The 27,552-nt window shown below is 41.8% G+C and overlaps 1 protein-coding gene across 1 annotated transcript in view; it reads left to right on the plus strand.

Moving 5' to 3' along the window:
• LOC132881999 (dedicator of cytokinesis protein 2) overlaps positions 1–27,552 on the plus strand; it is a 282,249-nt gene that overhangs the window by 248,467 nt on the left and 6,230 nt on the right. The window contains exons 35-51 of the mRNA XM_060915143.1: positions 4,866–4,906; positions 10,448–10,538; positions 11,249–11,359; positions 18,110–18,199; positions 18,794–18,898; positions 19,046–19,187; positions 21,351–21,432; positions 21,697–21,781; positions 21,874–21,960; positions 22,071–22,247; positions 22,461–22,544; positions 22,638–22,775; positions 22,929–23,047; positions 23,154–23,250; positions 26,867–26,968; positions 27,135–27,237; positions 27,388–27,536. Of these exons, the coding sequence (XP_060771126.1) occupies positions 4,866–4,906; positions 10,448–10,538; positions 11,249–11,359; positions 18,110–18,199; positions 18,794–18,898; positions 19,046–19,187; positions 21,351–21,432; positions 21,697–21,781; positions 21,874–21,960; positions 22,071–22,247; positions 22,461–22,544; positions 22,638–22,775; positions 22,929–23,047; positions 23,154–23,250; positions 26,867–26,968; positions 27,135–27,237; positions 27,388–27,536 (1,803 nt within the window). The remainder of the gene's footprint in view (positions 1–4,865; positions 4,907–10,447; positions 10,539–11,248; positions 11,360–18,109; positions 18,200–18,793; positions 18,899–19,045; positions 19,188–21,350; positions 21,433–21,696; positions 21,782–21,873; positions 21,961–22,070; positions 22,248–22,460; positions 22,545–22,637; positions 22,776–22,928; positions 23,048–23,153; positions 23,251–26,866; positions 26,969–27,134; positions 27,238–27,387; positions 27,537–27,552) is intronic.

Raw genomic sequence — 27,552 nt, forward strand, 5'->3', positions numbered from 1 at the left:
GCATGACCCACCTTCTCTTGAGATTCAGTTCATGGACAGATGTCCTGACATTTTCCTTTAGAATTTGCTGGTATAATTCAGAATTCATTGTTCCATCAAATGATGGCAAGCCATCCTGGCCCAGATGCACCAAAACAGGCCCAAACCATGATACTACCACCACCATGTTTCACAGATGGGATAAGGTTCTTATGCTGGAATGCAGTGTTCTCCTTTCTCCAAACATAACGCTTCTCATTTAAACCAAAAAGTTATATTTTGGTCTCATCCGTCCACAAAACATTTTTCCAATAGCCTTCTGGTTTGTCCACATGATCTTTAGCAAACTGCAGATGAGCAGCAATGTTCTTTTTGGAGAGCAGTGGCTTTCTCCTTGCAACCCTGCCATGCATACCATTGTTGTTCAGTGTTCTCCTGATGGTGGACTCATGAACATTAACATTAGCCAATGTGAGAGAGGCCTTCAGTTGCTTAGAAGTTACCCTGGGGTAACTTGTTAGTCGACCACTCCTGGGGAGGGTAACAATGGTCTTGAATTTCCTCCATTTGTACACAATCTGTCTGACTGTGGATTGGTGGAGTCCAAACTCTTTAGAGATGGTTTTGTGACCTTTTCCAGCCTGACGAGCATCAACAATGCTTTTTCTAACGTCCTCAGAAATCTCCTTTGTTCGTGCCATGATCTACTGCCACAAACACGTGTTGTGATGATCAGACTTTGATAGATCCCTGCTCTTTAAATAAAACAGGGTGCCCACTCACACCTGATTGTCATCCCATTGATTGAAAACACCTGACTCTAATTTCACCTTCAAAGTAACTGCTAATCCTAGAGGTTCACATACTTTTGCCACTCACAGATACGTAATATTGGATCATTTTCCTCAATAAATAAATGACCAAGTATAATATTTTTGTCTCACTTGTTTATCTGGGTTCTCTTTATCTACTTTTAGGACTTGTGTGAAAACCTGATGATGTTTTAGGTCATATTTATGCAGAAATATAGAAAATTCTAAAGGGTTCACAAACTTTCAAGCACCACTGTACATATGTCATGCTCATATGCTGTATTTTTGCATTTTTGAATGCCTCTTAGCTTGTAATCAGGCAGCTACAGCACCTAATCTGCACGGCTTGTCGGTACACCACATTCCACATTGTCATCAACTTCAAAATCAGTCTGTGATTAAAATGTGCCATCATGTGCTTTTCAAATATAAACAAAACACCCTGCCATTGGATAATATGCTGTCTGAAATTAAGCACAAGTGTTGTGGTAAAACGTTTCCTTTCATGTTATCAAGGGCAGTAACTACCTGCATGATTTACGATCTAAGTTTGAATGAAACGGTATAAATGTTCAAATCTTAGCCATACAGTACTAGATAAGTCACTTGCTTTTATTCTCATTGTAGATCTGTGTGCAGGGAGAGGGGGATAATGTTTGTTTTTGGGAATGTGTATGTAGCACAAGCTTTCCCTGGCACAAGGAGAGGGTATAGTCTTGTTTGCAAGCAAGCTGAAATGAACAGACTGAATGCTTCTGCTGCAATTTGGGAAATGGGCGTCTCAGTCAAAGGCACATTGGCAGTGTTCACAGAGCAACACAAATTGCAGTGTTATAACCCTCCAGCCCATTTCCCATGATACCCACCTGAAATGGAACTGGTGACTCTCTACTTTTACTTTTGAATCAGTACCAACTGGCGAATCAGGCACACATACACTCACACCAGCCAACGTCACACTGATACACCAGCCAAGTCTCCTGTGATTGAGCCGAGTGCTCAGAGCTCTCCTACCAAGTCAGCAACATCAAACTCAGTTTCTACCCAGGCCACATTGGCATTTTTGGATTCTCCTTAAAATGCCATAAATGGCAGGCTAGTTCTTTTCTGTGCTTCTGGGCCTAATACTCTATAGATCACTACCAGAGGCTGCATCAATATTCTTGGTTTTTGGTTCAAAGGCAAAAAAAGATATTCGATGATCAATTTTATTACAGGTACTAATTAATTTAACTAAAACTAATTTTGTTTGTTTCAATTTTATTTGGACATCAATGATACATTTTAATTGTTACCACTGAAATGAGCAAAGCAGCTTTACAGAAATTCAGGTCTAGATCCAGATCCCTAATGAGCAAGCTAGAGGTGACAGTAACAAGGCAATGCTCTGGGACAACATGAAGAAGAAATGTTAATAGGGATTAGATTCAAAAGGGAACTCATCCTCTTCTGGGTGACATGGGAAAGAGGAGTTTTGCTCATTACACTACACAGACAAAGAAGACAAAGAATGAAAAGCCAAAGAGCATAACATGCATTGGATATATCTGCAGTGGATGTTAGGTTGCCGATAGGAGACTTGCAATATTGACTATTATACACTCATCAGCCACTTTAATAGGAAATTGTTCATGATTCTAAGATTCCTGTTCTTGGCTGGCAGGAGTGGATCTGCTATTGCAGGGTGAGATGCTTTTCTGCTCACCATGCTTGTAATGAGTGATTATATGAGTTACTATATCCTTCCTGGCAGCTCGAACCAATCTGGCCATTTTCCTCTGACCTCTCTTATCAACAAGGCGTTTGTTTCCACCCACAGAACTGTCGCTCACTCAGGGTTGTTTTTTTTTGTACCATTCTGTGTAAACTCTAGAGACTGTTGTGTGTGAAAACCCCAGGAGATCAGCAGTTTCTGAAACACTCAAACCAGTCCATCTGGCTCAAACCAACACCCATGCCACAGTGAAAGTTACATTTTGAAATCACAATTTTCCCCATTCTGATGTTTGAAGTGAACATTAACTGAAGCTCTTGATGTGTATCTGCATGATTTCATGCATTGTGCTGCTGTCAAGGGATCGGCTGATTAGAGAACTGCATCAAACAGCAGGTGGATGGGGGTTCCTAATACATACTTGCTTACCGATTTTAGTTCTAAAAACTAGCGCATTACAAAATAATCAATAAACACTGTTGGATTCACTCTTCTGACCTCGCTTCAGCTATTTTTGGCACATGGGGATACAAGTATATAGCGTCAAATAGTCATATTAAGTGAAGTTGAGAGCCAGTGGAATGGTGTGATAATGATGTTGATTATAAACTGTATCACTCTATTGCACCATTCCACTGGCTCTCGTTATGATTCTAGCCAATCAGCAATGAGGTCACACGCTATAACAAATCGTGCTACCAGTGTTTGTGGTACGATTTGTTGCTAAAAAAATAAAAAGAAGCTCTGGTTATCATGAATAATGAGTTCTCCAAAGAAAAAAGATTCACTATGACAAGTTCAAGGTGACTTGGTGATTGGATCATCCAGCATCAAAGCATCGAGGTAAGGTGAGAAGCATGCATTTTATGAAGTATGTTGGTCCAATTTTCCAGTCAATTTTCGTCAACTATGGCACTCAGAATGCATGAGAAGTCACCATTTTACACTGATTTTTTTTTTTTGTTTGTTTGTTTCAAAATTTTCTGGGGGGCATGTCCCCCGACCCCCCCCCTAGAAGGGTGTGACTGCGTGCAATCTGATTTACCATTTTTCAGGCTCTGGGAATAATAATAATGATCAGTTAAATTTATGTAGTGCCTTTCTCATATCCAAGGTTGCTTTACAATTATAAGGGAAGGGGGAAAAAATCTATCAAAAGAAGGTCAGGATGTCATTCCAATGGTGTAGCAGCTACAGTCCCACCAAAAGGCACATGAAAACAAGTCCCATGCCGCCACGATGCCACCAGGCAACACCGCCCAGAACACCACGCCATTGATCCACAAAGCGAGCACAGAAACCAGCGCTCTGCATGACGATGCATGTCCCACACCACCTGCACAGCTGCCACAACGCCACCGAGCAACATCGCCTGGAATACCACACCAAGCACAAAAGCACCGCCGCACAGAGCGCCAGACAACCCTGATGTTAAAATGAGCAATGAGCTCACTGCAGTCCATAGCAAGGATCACAGGCATTACCCATGGTGGACCAAGGCCTGGAGGGAACCGACGCCCGAAACTGGGTCTGGAGCCACACCACAACCGGCGGACAAAGCATTCAAACAAAAACAAAACCTCAAACTCCACAAACACAAGAAAAAAAAAACAAAAGGGAAAATAAAATAAAACAAAAAACTCCGGTGAGAAGTGGCAGCCAGAATGCCCACGGCATACTCTCAACCGGAAACGGAAACAAACGGTTATGTTAGCAATCAGGGGGGATAGGCAAGTATGCTAATAAAGAAGCCAGTTAGTGTATATTGGCCAAATAAAAATATGCATTAACAAAATAAAATCCATTTTCTTCTCCTCAGATGTCATTGTAGCTACACTGGTAAATTTGGGGGATTAAAAAAAGATGGAATGTGGACTATATTGCATAACACTGATACTGCCCTATTTTGAAAATCTTGAGTCGCATCATACTATAGACCGTCTCAGTATTATCCTTCATAAGTGTGTCATGTTACACTCTAATGGGACCTACAGTTGTGTTCTGTCCTACAAGTTTGAGACAGTGCTCCTTGGGCAGTTTCCATATTTACTGGAGCAGTCAAGGTGCCATCCGTGGCCATACAGCAAAGCTGGGGAAAAGTGTGCTTAAAGGAAACCTCCACTCTGAAACACATTAAATGTGTTTACACTGAAATAGTTGTGGCCTGCTTTGTGATTCTGATGCTAATTTTTTTTCATTGGTGATGTATTTTCCTTGTTCCTGTTAGTGAGAATTTAGCAACTGTCTGCTGCATTGACGTCACATTGCTAGTCAATTTACAATAATAGAAAGATTTTCACACACACACACAAACACACACACGAATATGTAAACTAAGCATTTCTTTAACTTTTTTTCAGAATTTCTACAAAGACATCAATCGTGAGGAGATGTACATCAGGTAATTGGGTTAAATATATATTTTTCATCTTGTGTGTGTGAGTGCTGGAGTTATTGTGGATAGTGCTTAGTCAGTTCTATTTGTCTGGAGTGAGAAAGAAGAATGAACTAAAACATTTGAATGGGTATTCAATTCTGCCAGAAAGGCAGAGTTCTGAATCACTACATGACAGATGAAGTGATTGGCATGAAGAATTCAAAAGTGAGGATAAATGGGATGGAGAGGTAAGGGGAGAGAGAGAGAAAGAGAGAGAGAGAGAGAGAGAGAGAGACGGTTTGTGGCAGAGATTGATGCAAAATTAACAAGGGAAAAACAGTGATGGTGGAAGAGAGGTAATGAAGGGAATCAAACAGCAGATGGCCAGAAAGGGGGCTCTGTGTGTGTGTGGTGTGTGTGTGTGTGTGTGTGTGTGTGTGTGAGAGAGAGAGAGAGAGAGAGATGGAGGATGAATTAGAGTAATGGAAATTGTACACTGCAGGTAATATCAAGAAGGGGAAGGATGACTTGGCAAAGAATGCAAATCAACACAAGTGATATTGAAAGAGCGTGTGAAAGAAAGAGTGATGAAAGCTGGAGACTTGCACCTTTCTCGGACCAACAGTATTTAAAATACATGAAAATTTTATAAGTCTGAGCCACATGTCTCTGTCTAGTGTTGTGTTATTCTGTTTTATTCTATCCACATTCAATGGATATGAGCAATCGCACACTCCGATTGGCTACTCTACTACTAGGATATCAGATCATATACTGTGAGTAGAGAAAAATAAAATGGCGGCGCGTATTGCTGAAACAACCGAGGACAAAATAAAAACTCTACTCGGAAACAAAACCCCAAAAATTGTTATCAAGTATTTAACAGAAACAGAAATAGCTTTCTGTGCGGAGTTTGCATGTTCTCCCCGTGTCTGCGTGGGTTTCCTCCGGGTGCTCCGGTTTCCCCCACAGTCCAAAGACATGCAGGTTAGGTTAACTGGTGACTCTAAATTGACCGTAGGTGTGAATGTGAGTGTGAATTGTTGTTTGTGTCTGTGTGTCGGCCCTGCGATGATTTGGCGACTTGTCCACGGTGTACCCCACCTTTCACCCATAGTCAGCTGGGATAGGCTCCAGCTTGCTTGCGACCCCGCACAGGGTAAGCGGTTACAGATAATGGATGGATGGAAAAGAAATAGCTAAAAGAATATAGTCATCCCCCCAAAAAATATCTCCTGTTCCACACTCCAGCCCAGTCGGTGGTGATAATGCACCTTTAAGTTGGTTTGCCAACCGCCAAAAAACCCTAAAGAAGAAGAAGAAGAAAACCCCAAAATACAAAATAGCAACCAAAATATGGAATAAAAGTATTTGATGGTAAGAACGTATCTTTTTTTATTTTTCAAGAATTATTATTATTGCATTTTTCACAAATTGCTACTGTCATTTTGCCGGTTTGTTTACATTCTAAGCGGAAATTATTTTGTCAGATGTTCTGTATAAAGTTTTTATTTTTTGAATTTGCAAAAAATAAAAATGCTCTGTTTCTCAAAATCCAGTGAATGTGGATAGAATAAAACAGTTATTCCACTCAGTCTCATCGTACATGGCTCATAGCCAACTCGGCACGACACGCCTCATCGGCTATCAGCTCATGTACGACTCGATTTCGTGGAATAACTGTTAAATGTAGCATCACCTTATTAACACCACAATGTTGTGCATCTAGTCTCTCTCTCTCTCTCTCTCTCTCTCTCTCACAAACCGAAGGCCATACTGCTGGCTTATATAGTAAATGTTATTCTAAAGAAAAGCAGCAATGTTTTAAACCCAGGCAAGGCAAGTTTATTTATATAGCACATTTCATACACAGTGGCAGTTCAATGTGCTTTACAGAAGTAAAAGCAAAACAGTAAACAATAGAAAATAAAATTACATAAAATAAATGGGGAAGAAAATTAATAAGAATTAAACAATAGTAGAAATAAAATAATAAAATGAGATAAAAGTTCTATTTAAAAAAAAACAGCAGAATAAAATAGAATAAAAGTTAAGTAAAATTTAAAACATGGAGAGACTGTAAAAGTAAAGAGTTTAAAACATGTAGAGATGGCAATATTAATAATTTAGCAGAAAGCATCTGAAAACAGATCAACTTGGTCTTTATTCTAGATTTGAAGCTGCCAACAGCAGGAGCATTTTTGATGTCCTCTGGCAGTTGGTTCCATAGCTGTACTGCATAGTAGCTAAAAGCTGCTTCACCACACTTTGTTTTAACAACAGGTTTTACCAGTAAATTTTGCTGCTGCGATCTGGTAGATCTGATTGGGTTAGGCCACTGCAACATATCAGAGAGGTAATTGGGCCCTGTACCATTTAGAGATTTGTACACCAGCAACAATGCTTTAAAGTCAATTCTGTAGCTTACTGGAAGCCAGTGAAGGGACCTTAGAATTGGTGTAACGTGCTCTGTTCTTTTTGTTCGTGTGAGAACCCTCGCCGCTGCATTTTGAACCAGCTGAAGTCGTTTGACGGTTTTTTTTGGCAGGCCTGTGAAAAGGCCATTGCAGTAATCAACCCTACTAGAGATGAAGGCATGTATAAGTTTTTCCAGATCATTTTTTGACATAAGTCCTCTTAGTTTGGAAATGTTTTTTAGGTGATAAAATGCCGTTTTAGTGATTGCAGGGATTTGAGACCCACACTTTGGTCTCAGCATGCAGTTGTCTTGCCTCCTGAAACCCTGCATCCTCATATAAAGACATTACACTTCACAAGTTAAAATGCATTCCAAAGAAAAGCTCGGATCTCAGGAGGCTCGAGTATTTCCAAATTCCTTTCTCAAGCAGACCCTCTGCCAGTACAGAGTGACCATATTACAGCCTTAGGTGACACTGGAAAAAGATGCTTCACTGTTTCTGAGAGAACAAACTCCACCTCCATGATCAACTCCCAAGAATATTATTGGATCAAAGTGTGCCAGGTGCCTATTAGAGCGAGAAAGAAAGAGGGATTTCTTCTTTGCTGTTTGACATACAGCCACCTTAGAGGCACATTAAACTTGGATGACTCTATGTCCGAACAGACGGAGTCTGGCTAAAGCCTGACAAATTTACGGCACACTTTTTATTCACAAAGAGACCAGGCTGAATATTTAAAGCCAATATGTGAGGGATGTCCCAATTCTGCCATCCATGCAATGATTCACAAAAGTGACCTTGAGCTTCTACACTGTCAAAAGAATCCAGCTTTCATTTCAGAGTAGATGTTTCACTTTTGATTCATTTGACAGAAAACCTCACACTTCACAAGTTATTCCCTTGTGGCAGAGCAGCCTTCATTAGAGAGTTGAGTTAGCGCTGGAGTCCAGTTCCTACTGAATCATTTCCTTACAGCCAGCAAGAACATGGCATTACTCCAGCCCTTGAAGCCGCTTTCTTTTTCAAGAGCACATTCATTTTTCAGATTAGTTATTGTTTATTATTCACCCTGATATTGATCCTGAACTCCTATTTGTTCTTTTGGCACACATTTATATCCAAAGAAACTTATAGATGAGGTAAAATGCATACCAAATATCCAACCTGGGTATACGCGCCTTCCTTAATCCATACCGGTCACTAAAATACAGACTTAGAATGGGCATGTGAAGGAATCCCATCTTTCATTATTTCTCATGCATTTGTCTTCTTTCTTTCTCATCCCTAGAGGCAGAACAAACAAATGCCCCAGTCATTTCAGATTAGCTTTGTTTTACAGTCCTGAAGTACTGCTCTAATACTGCCCTCTTGTGGAAAGTGTGGTAAAGTACGTCTTAAATGTTGAGAGGCAGAAGTGAAATTGGGTCAAATCCCTTTAATATTACACTCAGATTTTCATTCAAATATTAATAAGCCTGTAAGGTTACACTGGAGAATATTAGCATATTATTTTCCTTATATTATAAATAATATTGATCACTAATGGCTTCCTATTCACCATGTACACTCACTAGATAGGATTTTTAACAGTTATTCCACAAAATCGAGTCGTACATGAGCTGATAGCCAACGAGGCACGTCGCGCCGAGCTGGCTATAAGCCATGTATGATGAGACTCAGTGATTTATTATCTCCAGTCACTGGATTTTGAGAAACAGAGCATTTTTATTTTTTGCAAATTCGATAAATAAAAACTTTGTACAAAACGTCTGACAAAATCATTTCCACTTAGAATGCGAACAAACCGACGAAACGACTAGCAATTTGTGAAAAATGCTGTGATAATAATAATTCTTTAAAATAAAAAAAGATATGTTCTTACCAGGGCGGCACGGTGGCGTAGTGGTTAGCACTGTCGCCTCACAGCAAGAAGGTTCTGGGTTCGAGCCCCGGGGCCGGCGAGGGCCTTTCTGTGCGGAGTTTGCATGTTCTCCCCGTGTCCGTGTGGGTTTCCTCCGGGTGCTCCGGTTTCCCCCACAGTCCAAAGACATGCAGGTTAGGTTAACTGGTGACTCTAAATTGACCGTAGGTGTGAATGGTTGTCTGTGTCTATGTGTCAGCCCTGTGATGACCTGGCGACTTGTCCAGGGTGTACCCCGCCTTTCGCCCGTAGTCAGCTGGGATAGGCTCCAGCTCGCCTGCGACCCTGTAGAACAGGATAAAGCGGCTAGAGATAATGAGATGAGATGTTCTTACCATCAAATACTTTTATTCAATATTTTGTTGCTTTCTTTGTATTTTTTGGGTTTCGTTTTCAAGTAGTTTTTATTTCATCTTCGATTGGTTCAGCAACATCTCATCTCATCTCATGATCTCTAGCCGCTTTATCCTTCTATAGGGTCGCAGGCAAGCTGGAGCCTATCCCAGCTGACTACAGGCGAAAGGCAGGGTACACCCTGGACAAGTCGCCAGGTCATCACAGGGCTGACACATAGACACAAACAACCATTCACACTCACATTCACACCTACGGTCAATTTAGAGCCACCAGTTAACCTGCATGTCTTTGGACTGTGGGGGAAACCGGAGCACCCGGAGGAAACCCACGGGGAGAACATGCAAACTCTGCACAGAAAGGCCCTCGCCGGCCACGGGGCTCGAGCCCAGACCTTCTTGCTGTGAGGCGACAGCGCTAACCACTACACCACCGTGCCACTGCTGGTTCAGCAACATGTGCCACCATTTTTTTTCCTCTACTCACGGTATATCAGCTGATAACCTAATAGTAGAGTAGCCAATCAGAGCATGCAATTGGTCATATCCAGTGAATTTGGATAGAATAAAAATATAGTGGTACAGTAGTGTCATTTTATTGCACAATATGTCCAACAGCCACTGAAAATTCAGCCACAGAAACAGAAAAAAATGAGTTTTGGAAATTGATAACTAATGTCATATCTTTTTAGGCAACTCACTTTTAATATTTAAATCAGATACACAGATATTTTTTTTTAAATGTGTAAAATAAAGTATTCCCATTTTTATACACTGAGTGATGCAGAACAAATGTGTGTTTTTTAACTTATTTTAGGTGTGTAATCGTGGAAAATGGGAACTTAATCATTTGAACGAATGTATGTCACAGGTACCTCTACAAGCTCCGTGATCTTCATTTGGAAGGAGAGAATTACACAGAGGCTGCATACACACTTCTGCTGCATTCCAAGCTGCTTAAGGTACACACACGGACACACATGCTGACTGAAGAAGATCAGATCAATGCATATTGATGATCATTCACGTAACACACACACAGAATACATTATTGAAGAAATGCTTTTTGACCTCTGGCACAAGGTCACTGTAGTAATAAGAGAAATACTTTGGTTTGTGCAGTTGCAGCTCTTAGAGAGGAAAGACGAGGCGTTATTGGCTGATTTACAACAGTCCCTGGCTGCATCCAATGCCCCTTTGTGGGTCACAGACTAGATTTATGAATTCACTTCCACTCCTGCAGCCAAAACACCTAAATTTATGGAGCTCACTGCAGTGTCTCTCATTCCAGCTCTTTCTCTCTATCGTGTTTGATTGATGTAATCAGCAATGTGCAGTTCATTCATTTGTGCTAGATTACATTCTGAGTGATGTGGTGAGGATCCTCTGGTGAGGACAATTTGGGATGTCTTCTCTCTCCTCTTATGACTTCTATACACACACACACACACACACACACACACACACACACACATATATATATATATATATATATATATATATATATATACACACACTGCATTTATGCATATATAAACAGATAATGTCATTGAAGGCATTGTAAATTAAAAGACACTAATCATCTCACTTTCATTTACACATAACTCCTTTTATTTCAGTCTTATATCTAACTTCATTATCCTCTTTCCAACGCACACATCTATTCCTGTAGTGGTCAGATGAGCAGTCCACACCTCAGCTGGATTTTCAGAGTCGTCAGTCACAACGGCAGCTTAAAGAGACGCTCTATGACACCATCATCACCTACTTCGACAAGGGCAAGGTATGCTGGACTTCACACCAACTTCACACCTATGACATTTCTCAATAAAGTGCTGTGTAACCAGATCCGTTTTGGGTTCAACCAGCATGATATGATCACCACCCTCCTGACCTGTTATTTAACACAACTTGATGTTTATGCATCACATGAAAAACAAAGCATGTTACAGAAATACTGCAATACACTTTGAGAAAATCGTTTCTCTTATATTTTTCCTGTAATGTTCATTAGAGAAACAGTTTCAAGCACATAGTACCGAGGTGGCATTACTTTCTTTTACAGTGCCCAGTGTTCTATGTCTTAACCAGGTAAGCATGTGGTTGTGACACACGGTGACTCAGCAGCTCAGCAGGATTATTTGGTTCAAATGCCGCCTTTCCACGACCAACGCGGCTGAGTCGGGCTGAGCCGTGCCGTGCTGAGTCGAGCTGAGCGGGGCTGTTAGAGTTGCATTTCGACTACAACCGCGCTGAACCGTGCTGGCTGGAAGTGGGTGGACACATTGGGTGGAGTTAGCGAAAGTGGGTGGACGTCACGTGATGTCGTTAAGCAGCGCAAACAGTGACATCAGTGATCTTTTAAGCGGTAGTCTCACGACCCGAATAGTAAACAATAAACATGGAGGACATGGAGTCGTTAGTGTTGCTGGTCTTGGTGCTGTGGCTTGTTGTCACCGACAACACCAACAGATACTGGCAAGAGCGTATAGATGAGGCGAGGCGCATAAGGCTTCAAAAATTCTCGTAATTCGTAATTCTCCTTCTTCCGGGTTTACGGTGTTTACAGATCCCAGCGCGCTCGCGGGGCGTGTGTGGGCATGTGAGGACACTCCTCCTCACCAATCAGCGCACAGGGGAGTGTCTGCTCACGCCCCCAGCCTCACTCGGCTCGCTTTGGCTCGCTTCAGCCCCACTCCAAAACCGTGCGAGTTTTAGGGGCTAAGCAGGGCTGAAGCGAGCTGAGTCGTGCTGTTCTTTGGTAGTCGAAACGCGAGCCGTGTCTGGCTGAAGTGAGCTGAAGCGAGCTGAAGTGAGCTGAAAAAGGGTAGTGGAAAAGGGCCAAAAGTGTTTTTAAGATGTAGAAATTTAGCAACAACCCTGAGACCAACATGTAAATTCAAACTGACAGGAAAATCTGGGGGGCGGCATGGTGGTGTAGTGGTTAGCGCTGTCGCCTCACAGCAAGAAGGTCCAGGCTCGAGCCCCGTGGCTGGCGAGGGCCTTTCTGTGCGGAGTTTGCATGTTCTCCCCGTGCCCGCGTGGGTTTCCTCCGGGTGCTCCGGTTTCCCCCACAGTCCAAAGACATGCAGGTTAGGTTAACTGGTGACTCTAAATTGACCGTAGGTGTGAATGTGAGTGTGAATGGTTGTCTGTGTCTATGTGTCAGCCCTGTGATGACCTGGCAACTTGTCCAGGGTGTACCCCGCCTTTCGCCCGTAGTCAGCTGGGATAGGCTCCAGCTTGCCTGCGACCCTGTAGAACAGGATAAAGCGGCTAGAGATAATGAGATGAGATGAGATGTGTATGCGCATGCACAGTGCACAACTGTTACATTCTTACAGCACAATGACATAGTGGCTAGCGCCTCTATATGAGACAGTAGCCACAACAAAAATGATTTTGACCTTTCTGGTGACCTTGACCAGATGACCCTCAAAATGTTGGAGGTTCTATTTGAGACCAATGCCCATCTATCCTGAAAGTTTCATGAAGATTGATCCAGCCGTTTTCCCGTAATATCATTAACAAAGAAACCCGGGCGGTACGGTGGTGTAGTGGTTAGCGCTGTCGCCTCACAGCAAGAAGGTCCGGGCTCGAGCCCCGTGGCCGGCGAGGACCTTTCTGTGCGGAGTTTGCATGTTCTCCCCGTGTCCGCGTGGGTTTCCTCCAGGTGCTCCGGTTTCCCCCACAGTCCAAAGACATGCAGGTTAGGTTAACTGGTGACTCTAAATTGACCGTAGGTGTGAATGTGAGTGTGAATGGTTGTCTGTGTCTATGTGTCAGCCCTGTGATGACCTGGCGACTTGTCCAGGGTGTACCCCGCCTTTCGCCCGTAGTCAGCTGGGATAGGCTCCAGCTTGCCTGCGACCCTGTAGAACAGGATAAAGCGGCTAGAGATAATGAGATGAGATGAGATGTGTATGCGCATGCACAGTGCACAACTGTTACATTCTTACAGCACAATGACATAGTGGCTAGCGCCTCTATATGAGACAGTAGCCACAACAAAAATGATTTTGACCTTTCTGGTGACCTTGACCAGATGACCCTCAAAATGTTGGAGGTTCTATTTGAGACCAATGCCCATCTATCCTGAAAGTTTCATGAAGATTGATCCAGCCGTTTTCCCGTAATATCATTAACAAAGAAACCCGGGCGGTACGGTGGTGTAGTGGTTAGCGCTGTCGCCTCACAGCAAGAAGGTCCGGGCTCGAGCCCCGTGGCCGGCGAGGACCTTTCTGTGCGGAGTTTGCATGTTCTCCCCGTGTCCGCGTGGGTTTCCTCCAGGTGCTCCGGTTTCCCCCACAGTCCAAAGACATGCAGGTTAGGTTAACTGGTGACTCTAAATTGACCGTAGGTGTGAATGTGAGTGTGAATGGTTGTCTGTGTCTATGTGTCAGCCCTGTGATGACCTGGCGACTTGTCCAGGGTGTACCCCGCCTTTCGCCCGTAGTCAGCTGGGATAGGCTCCAGCTTGCCTGCGACCCTGTAGAACAGGATAAAGCGGCTAGAGATAATGAGATGAGATGAGATGTGTATGCGCATGCACAGTGCACAACTGTTACATTCTTACAGCACAATGACATAGTGGCTAGCGCCTCTATATGAGACAGTAGCCACAACAAAAATGATTTTGACCTTTCTGGTGACCTTGACCAGATGACCCTCAAAATGTTGGAGGTTCTATTTGAGACCAATGCCCATCTATCCTGAAAGTTTCATGAAGATTGATCCAGCCGTTTTCCCGTAATATCATTAACAAAGAAACCCGGGCGGTACGGTGGTGTAGTGGTTAGCGCTGTCGCCTCACAGCAAGAAGGTCCGGGCTCGAGCCCCGTGGCCGGCGAGGACCTTTCTGTGCGGAGTTTGCATGTTCTCCCCGTGTCCGCGTGGGTTTCCTCCAGGTGCTCCGGTTTCCCCCACAGTCCAAAGACATGCAGGTTAGGTTAACTGGTGACTCTAAATTGACCGTAGGTGTGAATGTGAGTGTGAATGGTTGTCTGTGTCTATGTGTCAGCCCTGTGATGACCTGGCGACTTGTCCAGGGTGTACCCCGCCTTTCGCCCGTAGTCAGCTGGGATAGGCTCCAGCTTGCCTGCAACCCTGTAGAACAGGATAAAGCGGCTAGAGATAATGAGATGAGATGAGTAAAATCTGGCAAAGTGTATACTATGGTTACAGTAATCAACAGGTGTTGCCAGGCAAAACAAACCTCGCCTGGTAGCACTTATGATGAATATGAAGGAAGATATCACGAAAAAAAATAGGTACCCTATGGGTACATATGGCTACTGCTTATAAATAAAATTGTTTTCTGATACCACGTCCATATAGTAAATATAGCATATATATTCACTCTATGAGGCAGTAGCCACAAAAATGAAGTGTAATCCAAAAACGAACAATTTTAAAATCACAGAAGTAAAATATACCAAATGTCTGTACTTTATAAAACTCTTACAGTTTTCGAAACTGAAACCTCCGAACCGAGGCTGACATACACACGCGGTCACCATGACCCAAACTCTTATTTCCCGGAAATGGCCCGGCGCTAGAGCTCAGTGGAACGCACTTTCCCTCTGTAATATGCATAAACATGTCTGAAAGTGATTTCTTTAGTCTAGTCCATTTATTTCGAATGGTGAACCAAATTATATACACTCACCGGCCATTTTAATCAGAACATGTGTATGCGCATGCACAGTGCACAATTGTTACATTCTTACAGCACAATGACATAGTGGCTAGCGCCTCTATATGAGACAGTAGCCACAACAAAAATGATTTTGACCTTTCTGGTGACCTTGACCAGATGACCCTCAAAATGTTGGAGGTTCTATTTGAGACCAATGCCCATCTATCCTGAAAGTTTCATGAAGATTGATCCAGCCGTTTTCCCGTAATATCATTAACAAAGAAACCCGGGCGGTACGGTGGTGTAGTGGTTAGTGCTGTCGCCTCACAGCAAGAAGGTCCGGGTTCGAGCCCCGCGGCCGACGAGGGCCTTTCTGTGTGGAGTTTGGATGTTCTCCCCGTGTCCGCGTGGGTTTCCTCCGGGTGCTCCGGTTTCCCCCACAGTCCAAAGACATGCAGGTTAGGTTAACTGGTGACTCTAAATTGACCGTAGGTGTGAATGTGAGTGTGAATGGTTGTCTGTGTCTATGTGTCAGCCCTGTGATGACCTGGCGACTTGTCCAGGGTGTACCCCGCCTTTCGCCCGTAGTCAGCTGGGATAGGCTCCAGCTTGCCTGCGACCCTGTAGAACAGGATAAAGCGGCTACAGATAATGAGATGAGATGAGATGAGACAAAGAAACCTGATCGAACACAATACCTCGCCCCCGGTGGACTCCATCCCAGGCGAGGTAATTATAAATCCACTGGCAAAGGTAGATAGAAGAGTAAATCCAAAAAGAAACGAGAAGGTACAAATATATGTCCAGGTAGGACACCTTTGGCCACCTTTGGACATATATTCACTTGATATAGTGTCTTTGGGTCATTTATAACCTAATGCTTTTTTTTTTTTTTGTATTGCTATTTTACATTAAAATCTATGGCAAATGTAATTTGTTTTCCCCCAAGAAGGGGCGAAGACACCAAAGTTCCAGGATGTGCCGGTGTGATGAATAATTTATTCATGACAGGAAGTAATGAAATCCAAACTAAAACTCAGGAGAGTATGACCTCTGGTGGTCAGGAGGGGGTATTGCAGGGAGCCAATGTGACTGTGGTATAAGCACCATAAAAAATGGTAATAGCAAGATAATTTAAATTTCAAAGAAATTGTTGAGAGCTTATAGGTGTAGTGAGAGAATGTAATGGGAAACTTGTTGGGGGTTAATGGAAAAGCAGAGCAAATTAAATAATGGTGGAATTTAGTGGATTTTTTTTTTTTTTTTACATTTAAGGAGTCAGCAGATTAATAAGTGTTGCTTTTGTATTACAGTTTCACTAAACCTACCAGTACATGTCATGTTTTTATTAGATAGTATATTTTCTATGCTAAGCTTACAAGGTCGTTGAGGATCAATGCTTTCTTTTAAAGCTGAGGTTCAACCCCATTTGTGAACGACAGTGAATTTGAATCTAAGTTGAAATGTATTGCCGTAATTATTATGCAGTTTCCACTAAAAATGGAGGAGGTTCATTCAGCAATAGAAAGATTAGACATGTACCTGTGTATTTAAACTGGTTTTGTAATGCTGGATAACTTTTTGCTGGCTTATTTCCAATTTAGATTACAGTTTGTTTGTTTGTTTGTTTGTTTGTTTGTTTGTTTGTTTGTTTGTTTTTCCTCCAGTTCCTACTAAATGTCATATTACAGCAGAAATCAGTATTCCTACTTATCATACTGTTACTCCAAATAATTATCCAGTTTCTTCTTAATACTTCAACAGATTTGTCCTGCACAATGATTAATAGCTGTAACTTGCCCAGCATTTCAGAGCACATTAGTTAAAGCTAGATGACTTTTCGGTTTCATAAAATCAGTGAAATTTAGCTCCCTCTGAAATTTAGTCATTGTGATATATGTTTAGATTAGATTAGATAAAACTTTATTGATCCCTTTGGGAGGGTTCCCTCAGGGAAATTAAGAAAAAAAGTTTATTTCTGTAATATCTTAGAAAGAAAGAAAGAAAGAAAGAAAGAAAGAAAGAAAGAAAGAAAGAAAGAAAGAAAGAAAGTGGGAAAAAGGCCATTCTGTGGCTGGGAAGTTATTTAATTTGAGGGAATTCCCTAGCAAATAATATGCATGAAATCACTCGCTTCATGCAGTCAAGCAGACAGAGGAAGTCTGTGTGCGCATGCACAGGTTTACCTTCTTCTTTTCCTTCTTCTTTTGGGTTTTACGGCAGTTGGCATCCACAGTGTTGCATTACTGCCATTTACAGGTTTACCGTTGATCGTTACATCATTCTGTCGCTAAACAAACAGCTGAGCACACCGAGTTCCTCGCTGACCACCGATATTTATTAGTTTGGTCCTGTGTTTCATTTCCTTCGCAACATAATATCTTTTCTTCTCACTTTCCATTACTATAGTCATCTTTCACGTTTCATTCACACACTCACGTCCTCCATTTTTCTCTCCTGTTTCAAATTTGTATCCCACAATGCCTTGTGCGAACAGGGAAAGCCCACCATGCGATGCATTATGTAGTATCTTGAATTGGGTCATGGTGAAGCAGGAAAAAATAGCAGAGAATTTCAGGCCATATGGCCCTAAATTCATTAATTGTTCTATTTTTAAACAATGAATAAAACTGGAAGTCTGTGATTCGAATTCAGTAGCTTTCAGTCCACTAAACAAAAATAATTGGGTGTCAGGGAAAATTCTTTTTATGACCTACACTTGAAAAATCTGAAAGGCAGTCTACCTTTAACTGTCTTGTTACTTATAATCATTTAACCCAAAACACTGGAGATTTTACAGAATTAAAGTCAAATTAATTTTAGTTAATAGTGATACTTTCTCTTGATTTACCTCATCCCCTTGTTTGTTTATATTTTTCATTACATGTGTTTTAGATGTGGGAGGAAGCCATTGCTTTGTGTAAAGAACTTGCAGAACAGTATGAGATGGAGGTCTTCGACTATGAACTACTCGGCCAGAGCCTGGTAAACACACACACACACACACACGCAGAGAGAGAGAGAGACAGTTCAGCTTTTTTACATAATATGACATAAGATTTATGAATCCTGGATATGCACCGTGCAGTCATTACTCCACACCTGTCATTCCCTCTAAATTTTTGATAGCTGGTTTAATCACCTTCTGCTGAGGGGAGGAATACATCTTACATCCACTCTAATGATGGGAAGATTGTATAGAAGAGTTAGCTTTCAACTTTGTTATATCTCAGGCTAATTAAGCAGGCTGTCTGAATGTTTTAAATCATATGAGACAATGATCATTAAATGAAACTGTTCTGTAGCTAATCAGAAGTTTTAATGATATTCACCAGCTTCAGATAAACGTAGAACAGTGTTTTACTTTCATCAAATTGGATCAGATTTTTTGTGAATTGTCTACAAATTGCAGCTTAGATCTTCTTATCTGTCAAATAAAGACCAAAGTGCATTATGGAAGTACAGCTTGTAAAACTATCATTATTTTACATTTGTCCCTTGTTACTGACAATATCAGTGAAGCATTTTCTTTCAGTGTTTGCGATATTTTCCACTTAATTTATCTAATCCTGCATACAGAAACAACAAGCCAAGTTCTATGAGAATATCATGAAGATCCTGCGACCAAAACCAGATTACTTTGCTGTTGGGTATTATGGCTGTGGCTTTCCTCAATTCCTACGGGTCAGTGTTCATGTTTTTATGTGTGTCTGTATTTTTTATGGTATGCGTTTACCATGAAAATTAATGACACTCCATTGTGGTACTGAGGGGTGGATCAGATTGAGGTGTTGAGTGAATCTTGTGTTACCTTATGTGTTATAACTGCAGAACAGGGTGTTTATCCATCGTGGGAAGGAGTATGAGCGCAGAGAAGATTTCCAGGGCCAGCTGATGAGTCAGTTCCCCAGTGCTGTCAGACTTAATACCACTACCATACCTGGAGATGACATCAGGAACTCCCCATTGCAATGTATCCATTAAAGACAAGACACACTGTAAATCACAGGCAGGTACACACAGTGCAGGGTACAACGAATCCCTACACCACATGGCTGTAGATTTGAGCGTTTTCTTGGCTCAGATAGAAATAAATCAACTCTAGATGTCGGGTTTGATATTTAACTGCATGGGTAAGATTAAGATGAACCCATTTTATGACACCGAAAAGACCTTACACGCTTTCAAGCCAACTGTTATTGATTTTATAATTACTAGACATAAATTTAAACTATAAAACCGGTAAAACACTCCTTACTCTTTGCTTAATTTTTATTAGCTAAGAGTGAGGAAATTATTGGGCATTATACAGGCGGCACGTTGGTGGAGTGGGTCGCACTGTCGCTTCAGTAAGAAGGATCTGGGTTTGAATCTCACAGCTGACTCAGGCCTTTCTGTGTGTTTGCATGTTCTTTCTGTGACTGCTGGGTTTCCTCCAGGTTCTCCGAGTTAATCCCACAGTCTACATTATTTTACTGTATATTACAGGCATTTAGCAGAGGCTCTTATCCAGAGCGACGTACAACATACCCAGAGCAGCCTGGGGAGCAGTTGGGAGTTAAGTGCCTTGTACAAGGGCACTTCAGCCATTCCTGCTGGTCCAGGAAATCGAACCGGCGACCTTTTGGTCCCAAAGCTGCTTCTCTAACCATTATGTCATGGCTTCTACTGTTGGGAGTAGACCTCATGGTTTCCCATTTAAAATGGTACAAATCAAATGGCTATATTATCACTTACCTAAACCAAAGATGGTTTTTGGATAACTAATACCATTTGTTTGTATTTAATATACATCTCAGATAGGAACTCTGGATTATATACTAATCCTCTGAATTGTGTTTTATATTTCAAACTTTGCGCATCAGCCATGGGTGTCATTAAACATGACTCCCAAAACTCCCAAAACACAACTCCCATCGAGTCAGACACTAATGGCCCTTTTCCACTACCCTTTTTCAGCTCACTTCAGCTCACTTCAGCCCGACACGGCTCGCGTTTCGACTATCTCAAAACAGCACGACTCAGCTCGCTTCAGCCCTGCTTAGCACCCAAAACTCGCACGGTTTTGGAGTGGGGCTGAAGCGAGCCAAACCGAGCTGAGTGAGGCTGGGGGCGTGAGCAGACACTCCCCTGTGCACTGATTGGTGAGGAGGCGTGTCCTCACATGCCCACACACGCCCCGCGAGCACGCTGGGATCTGTAAACACCGTAAACCCGGAAGAAGAAGAATTACGAGAATTTCTGAAGCCTTATGCGCCTCGCCTCATCTGTACGCTCTTGCCAGTATCTGTTGGCGTTGTCGGTGACAACAAGCCACAGAACCAAGACCAGCAACACTAACGACTCCATGTCCTCCATGTTTATTGTTTACTATCCGGGTCGTGAGACTACCGCTTAAAAGATCACTGATGTCACTGTTTGCACCGCTTAACGACATCACGTGATGTCCACCCACTTTCGCTAACTCCACCCAATGTGTCCACCCACTTCCAGCCAGCACGGTTCAGCGCGGTGGTAGTCGAAATGCAACTCCAACAGCCCCGCTCAGCTCGACTCAGCACGGCACGGCTCAGCCCGACTCAGCCGCATTTGTAGTGAAAAAGCGGCATAAGCTGTATGCTGAGGAGCACAGCTTCAGGATGGCTGCTCCTACTTTTGCCCAGTTTATAGATAAAGTTGTCAGGAAACACACAGTGAGAAGACCGAATGTGATGCAACATGAGAAGATGACTTGACAAAGTGCTTGTCAGACAATTTCTTTGGAAATGGTGGATGAAGTGTTTACAGTCAGTCAAGCTGAAAATGGTTAAAGAAAGCAAAATTAAGATAAATGAGTCTAAAAACATGTGGATTATGTCAACAGGCTACTCTAAATTGCCCAAAGATGTGAATGTGAGTGTGAATGGTTGTTTGATTCTGTGTTAGCCCTGTGATAGATTGGTGACCTGCCCAGGGTGTACCCTGCCTCTCACCCAATGTCAGCTGGGATTGGCTCCATCCCCCATATGGATAATGGATGGATGGAAATTAAACCATAGAGTGTGGAATGTAAAAAAGCATCAGATATTGAACAACACACAATATTATTTATAAGCTCATCTGTGCCAGTATACCATTCTTAGCATGGCGTTTTCAGACATCCAGTGCTTCACTGTCCAGCCTGTCCTGGAAATCCCACCCCATCTGAAGAACAAGCCAGTTCCTGACCAGATTATCAAGTTAGTATTACATTAATCACAATATAGTTTGGCTCATAGTCTCCAGCTCTTGGGTGAGTAATAGTTCTGACCTGATCTAATGAAAAATGTGTATGAATATGAAATAATAAGGACAACATTGAATTTTGTTCACTTTTATTTTATTTTTGAATGCCGTAATATGAAAAAGTACAAATCTAACTTGAGTCATGTGAATTGTTGTTGATTTGCATATGTTACACCATGTTGTATAGTTCTTCCAATTTTTACCCTTTTTTTTTTTAGCTTCTATAAGTCCAATTATGTTCAGCGCTTCCAGTACTCCAGACCTGTGAGGAAGGGAAAAGTTGACCCTGATAATGAGTTTGCTGTGAGTCATAATCTTTTGCTGGTACACACACAGTATAAACACATACACAGGAATAATACTCCATCTCTCTCTCTCTCTCTTTTTTTATGTAGTCTATGTGGATCGAACGCACCACTTTCTTCACTGCCTATAAGTTGCCAGGGATCCTGCGCTGGTTTGAGGCCACAAGCATGACTCATGTGAGTATCAGAAAGAAATATATAACACAAGCACTCAATTTAATCAGCAGTTTACTGTTAAATGACCAAATTGTAACCAAACATCCCCTTCTTGACCACTTTTCTATCAGACTACTGTGAGTCCTCTGGAGAATGCCATAGAGACAATGGGAAGCACCAATGAAAAAATACTTACAATGATTAACCAATACCAGTGTGACGAGATGTTACCTATAAACCCTCTTTCCATGCTGCTTAACGGCATCGTGGATCCTGCTGTCATGGGTGGCTTTGCCAAGTATGAAAAGGTGTGTTGGATTTGTGCATGAGAAAAGCTACTCACTCTTTGTTCTGATTTTGCATAAACTATGCTGCAGAACATGTTTACAGACTGATGGCATGACCATATTGCAAGATTTTAACCACAAAGGTTTTTACTAAACCGTTTCACTCATCTTTACCAAGGGTGCCAATAATTATGGAACTGACTGTAAAATGACTCTAAAATCATCCCTTTTTAGGCATTCTTCATAGAGGAGTACATGCATGAGCATCCGGAAGACAAAGAAAAGCTGTCCCGCCTCAAAGATCTCATCGCATGGCAGGTACACACTAAAATGTCCCATTGCTTATCCAAACACAAAGCTCTTTAAAGATCTTGTCCCTTTACTGAAGTGGTATGACGTGCACCCGTGCAGATCCCCTTGCTGGGCCGAGGAATCGCTCTGCATGGCAAGAGGGTGACCGATGACCTCCGACCTTTTCATGATCGAATGGAGGAGTGCTTCAAACAGCTGAAGAAGAAAGTGGAGAAAGAGTATGGAGCCAGAGAACTGGTGAGAGACACACTAACTGAGATGGACACAGTGGATAGATCAGTGCATGTACTTCATTGTTCCTCAAGGGGAAATTAGGTCAGTGTTAAAATAAAAGAAGGGAGTTTTATTTTCCTTGTAATGATTTTATTTTGTTTCATTCCTCCCTGCTAGCCGGACATGGATGAGAGAAGGTCCACTCGTCCACGTTCTGTCCTTCGCTCAGTTCGGCAGTCCATCTGTTCGTTAGCAGGATCAGAATGTGGAACACCCACTAAGTTACACCCAGACAGGTAACCACACCCGGATCCAGAAGTTTTTTTTTTATGTGAGGAGTGTATTTTAGCCAAAGATAGTTTCTCTCTGACTGTCTGTCTCCCTCTCTGTCTGTCTATGTAGCGTGTCTCTGGACTCAGCAGCGCCACTCTCCCCTACCACCCTGCCCCACTCCAGTGGGAGTGTCAGTGTGATTGACGAGAGTGGCACTGAAGTGGAGGTGAGACCTTAACACTTAATTCTAGAATCACAACTCAGTTGCTGGAAGTTTTTTTTTTTAATTCAAGTTAAAACATTCTCTTTTAAGGCCTGGTCCCACAATACCGATAACTATAACTATAATTATAAATAAATCGGTCCCCTGCAGTTTACGTGATTGGTGTTCACACCAGACCAATAAAATTCCTCCAAGCCTGGGTTTATCCATATCAGTGAGATTACTTCTGGAGCGATTTTTCCAGCCCTGGACCTGATCCAAAAAAACATCTGACCAATCAGCTAAATGGTGATTTAGTGGTACTTGAAAGTTTAGTGGTACTTGAAACAGTGGTACTTGAAAGTTTGTGAACCCTTTAGAATTTTCTATATTTTTGCACAAATATGACCAAAAACAACATCAGATTTTCACACAAGTCCTAAAAGTAGATAAAGAGAACCCAGTTAAACAAATGAGACAAAAATATTATACTTGGTCATTTATTTATTGAGGAAAATGATGCAATATTACATATCTGTGAGTGGCAAAAGTATGCGAACCTCTAAGTAACTGATCTTCACAACACGTTTGTGGAAGTGTATCATGGCACGAACAAAGGAGATTTCTGAGGACCTCAGAAAAAGCGTTGTTGATGCTCATCAGGCTGGAAAAGGTTACAAAACCATCTCTAAAGAGTTTGGACTCCACCAATCCACAGTCAGACAGATTGTGTACAAATGGAGGAAATTCAAGATCATTGTTACCCTCCCCAGGAGTGGTCGACCAACAAAGATCACTCCAAGAGCAAGGTGTGTAATAGTCGGCGAGGTCACAAAGGACCCCAGGGTAACTTCTAAGCAACTGAAGGCCTTTCTCACATTGGCTAATGTTAATGTTCATGAGTCCACCATCAGGAGAACACTGAACAACAATGGTATGCATGGCAGGGTTGAAAGGAGAAAGCCACTGCTCTCCAAAAAGAACATTGCTGCTCGTCTGCAGTTTCCTAAAGATCACGTGGACAAGCCAGAAGGCTATTGGAAAAATGTTTTGTGGATGGATGAGACCAAAATAGAACTTTTTGGTTTAAATGAGAAGTGTTGTGTTTGGAGAAAGGAGAACACTGCATTCCAGCATAAGAACCTTATCCCATCTGTGAAACATGGTGGTGGTAGTATCATGGTTTGGGCCTGTTTTGGTGCATCTGGGCCAGGACAGTTTGCCATCATTGATGGAACAATGAATTCTGAATTATACCAGTGAATTCTAAAGGAAAATGTCAGGACATCTGTCCATGAACTGAATCTCAAGAGAAAGTGGGTCATGCAGCAAGACAATGACCCTAAGCACGCAAGTCGTTCTACCAAAGAATGGTTAAAGAAGAATAAAGTTCATGTTTTGGAATGCCCAAATTAATGTCCTGACCTTAATCCAATCAAAATATTGTGGAAGGACCTGAGGCGAGCAGTTCATGTGAGGAAACCCACCAACATCCCAGAGTTGAAGCCGTTCTGTATGGAGGAATGGGCTAAAATTCCTCCAAGCCAGTGTGCAGGACTGATCAACAGTTACCGGAAACATTTAGTTTCAGTTATTGCTGCACAAGAGGGTCACACCAGATAGTGAAAGCAAAGGTTCACATACTTTTGCTACTCACAGATATGTAATATTGGATCATTTCCCCCAATAAATAAATGACCAAGTATAATATTTTTGTCTCATTTGTTTATCTGGGTTCTCTTTGTCTACTTTTAGGACTTGTGTGAAAACCTGATGATGTTTTAGGTCATATTTATGCAGAAATTTAGAAAATTCTAAAGGGTTCACAAACTCTCAAACACCACTGTACATGCGATGCTGTCTGAGCACGTGCTATTTCTCCCCAGGTATCTTTGTACATCCTTGTTGCGTCATGAAGTCACGGAATATGGATTCATGGAAAATCTATATAATCATCAGCAAAGTTTTTGTTTGTTAGTCTGTAGCTAACGTCCCCATTTCTCAGCAGATTTTCACCAAATTTGGCAAGTAGGTCTGGGGATGACCTGGAATTTTGCAGATACTAGCAAAATTCATGTACAGGCTCCAGGGACTCACCCCTCCATCAATGCCTTTCACATTACGTTTATCAACACAAACTCTCGACAGATCTTCACTAAACTTGGCACGTAGGTTCAGGAGATAGCCACAATTTGGCAGAACTCAAAAAATTCCATATTTGGGCCCCAGGGGGTCCCCAGTGGGCTGTTTGGGGATGTTTGGATTTTTGTTTGTGTTGGGTTAACATCACTATTTCTTGATGGATCTTCACCATATTTGACATGGAAGCCTATTGGCAACCCAGCCCCTCCCTAGAACCTGGACAATGCCGGGTAACCTGCTCATAAAAAATATAATACAAAGCATGGATCTTTTATTCATGGATATGTGATTTTCTGTGAAATATCAATAGTAAATTAATAAAATAAACATAAATACAGGTAAGATATTTTAAGTATGAACTTTGGCAGTCCAAACATTTGTTTTAGACTTCTTAATTTTTTATCCATGATCCATCATCCATATGAAATTAGTAACCAATCTGTAATATACTGAAATGTCTGTGACCAATCTGCAAATTATTAGCATCCGTGATGCAGACATATTAAAATCCATAACCACTCTGTATTTTCTGTCCTTTTTAAATTATATTTTCGTAGTCTGTGACCTATCCGTATTTTATCAACCACCGGAGTATGTGCATGGGTTGTTTTGAAGCCCAAGCTGTACAGTATGATCCGGAATAATGTGCTACTACTTGGAAAAAACTTCCATGACTATTCCTAAGTTGCATGCATTTATTTCCCTGAGTGTCAGGACCAAGCGATATTATAGTCGGGATTATAGTTGTGGTGTGACTGCTCCAGACTGGAACTAAATTCAGGCAGAGGTATTGTCATAGCTGTTGTTATAGGTAGAGTTATAGTTATTGGTGGTGTGGGACCAGGCCCTTAGTCTGGCTTTGTCAGAATAGTTTCATGTCTTTTACTATGCACTCCCTAGCCCCTAAAAGGAACACCTCTACATCTGTACAGTTGTTGGTGCCAGATGGCTGGTTTGAGTATTTCAGAAACTGCTTATCTCCTGGGATTTTCACACATCTCAGTAGTCTGTAGACTTTCCAGGGAATGATGTGAAAAACAAAAAAAAACATTCAGTGAACAGCAGTTCTGCAGGTCGTAATGTGCTTGTTGATAATTGGTTCAACCTGGCAGGAAGTCTATAGTAACTTAAATAAGCACTATTTTCAACTATGGTGAGCAGAAAAGCAGCTCAGAATGCATGAATGGCACCAATAACCATGCCACTGATTTTTTTTTTCCATTGCTTGAATGAGCCAGTATACTGGTAGAGGTGTTGCTATTAAACTAGCAAGTGAGTGTATTTTCTTGTATTTCTTATATTTCTCTTAATTTTTAACTTTCTAAATAAAGTACTGTATAAATTAAGATGATGATAGTGGGGGTGTTGATAATAGATGATGACGATGATAATGATGATGATGATGATGATGATGAAGAGCATGATAATGACGATGGCTTCACAGTTCACCAGGATTTGACTTCATCTCATTCTCATTTCTATGACTTTATTTTCCTAGGTGAAGTTAAGGAAGTCCAAAAAGAAAAAGAAGCAAAGTAGAGGCAGCATGATCTTTATCAGCGAAGAGAAAGAGAGAATCAGCACCCTGGACCTCAAACGGGTTAGTCGTTTCTCTAAATAGTCATGACCTCTTTTCAAGTGTGGGTAATGCACTTGTTTCACACCTAAAGGAGCTTTGTCTGACATGAGAGATGCAGACATGAGCAAAAACAATAGCAAATTGGGACAGAATTTTAGTGTGTATTTAATTCTTTGTCATGTCTTAGTTGTCAAAGAAGCAGGAGTTCCGCAGTGATACGAACCTATCAGAGCCCAGTGAAGAGAGCAGCCTGGCCAGTATTAACTCCAGATCACTGCCTACCATTACTGGTACACACACACAAATTAAAATCTATGTTGTCAGACTTCATGTCATAATTCTTTGTAAATAACCAATGTCTAACCTTCACATTTGTAGTTCAATAGTTTGATGGCATCTATACAAACACCACCGTCTCTGTGTTTTGATGTCCATCAAAGGTCTGGCTCTGACAGTAGCCAATGGGAGCGAGGAGCTGGAGTCAGCACGTTCTAAACGGGAGAGTAAGACCATGTCCGTTTGTCTGCCATCTGACCGAACTGGTGATCGACGCTCCAAAGGAGTTATTAACCTGTTCTTTAAAACAAAGGTAAGTGTGCATGCGT

This window comes from Neoarius graeffei, chromosome 2 (assembly GCF_027579695.1).
Source record: "Neoarius graeffei isolate fNeoGra1 chromosome 2, fNeoGra1.pri, whole genome shotgun sequence".
NCBI lineage: Eukaryota > Metazoa > Chordata > Actinopteri > Siluriformes > Ariidae > Neoarius > Neoarius graeffei.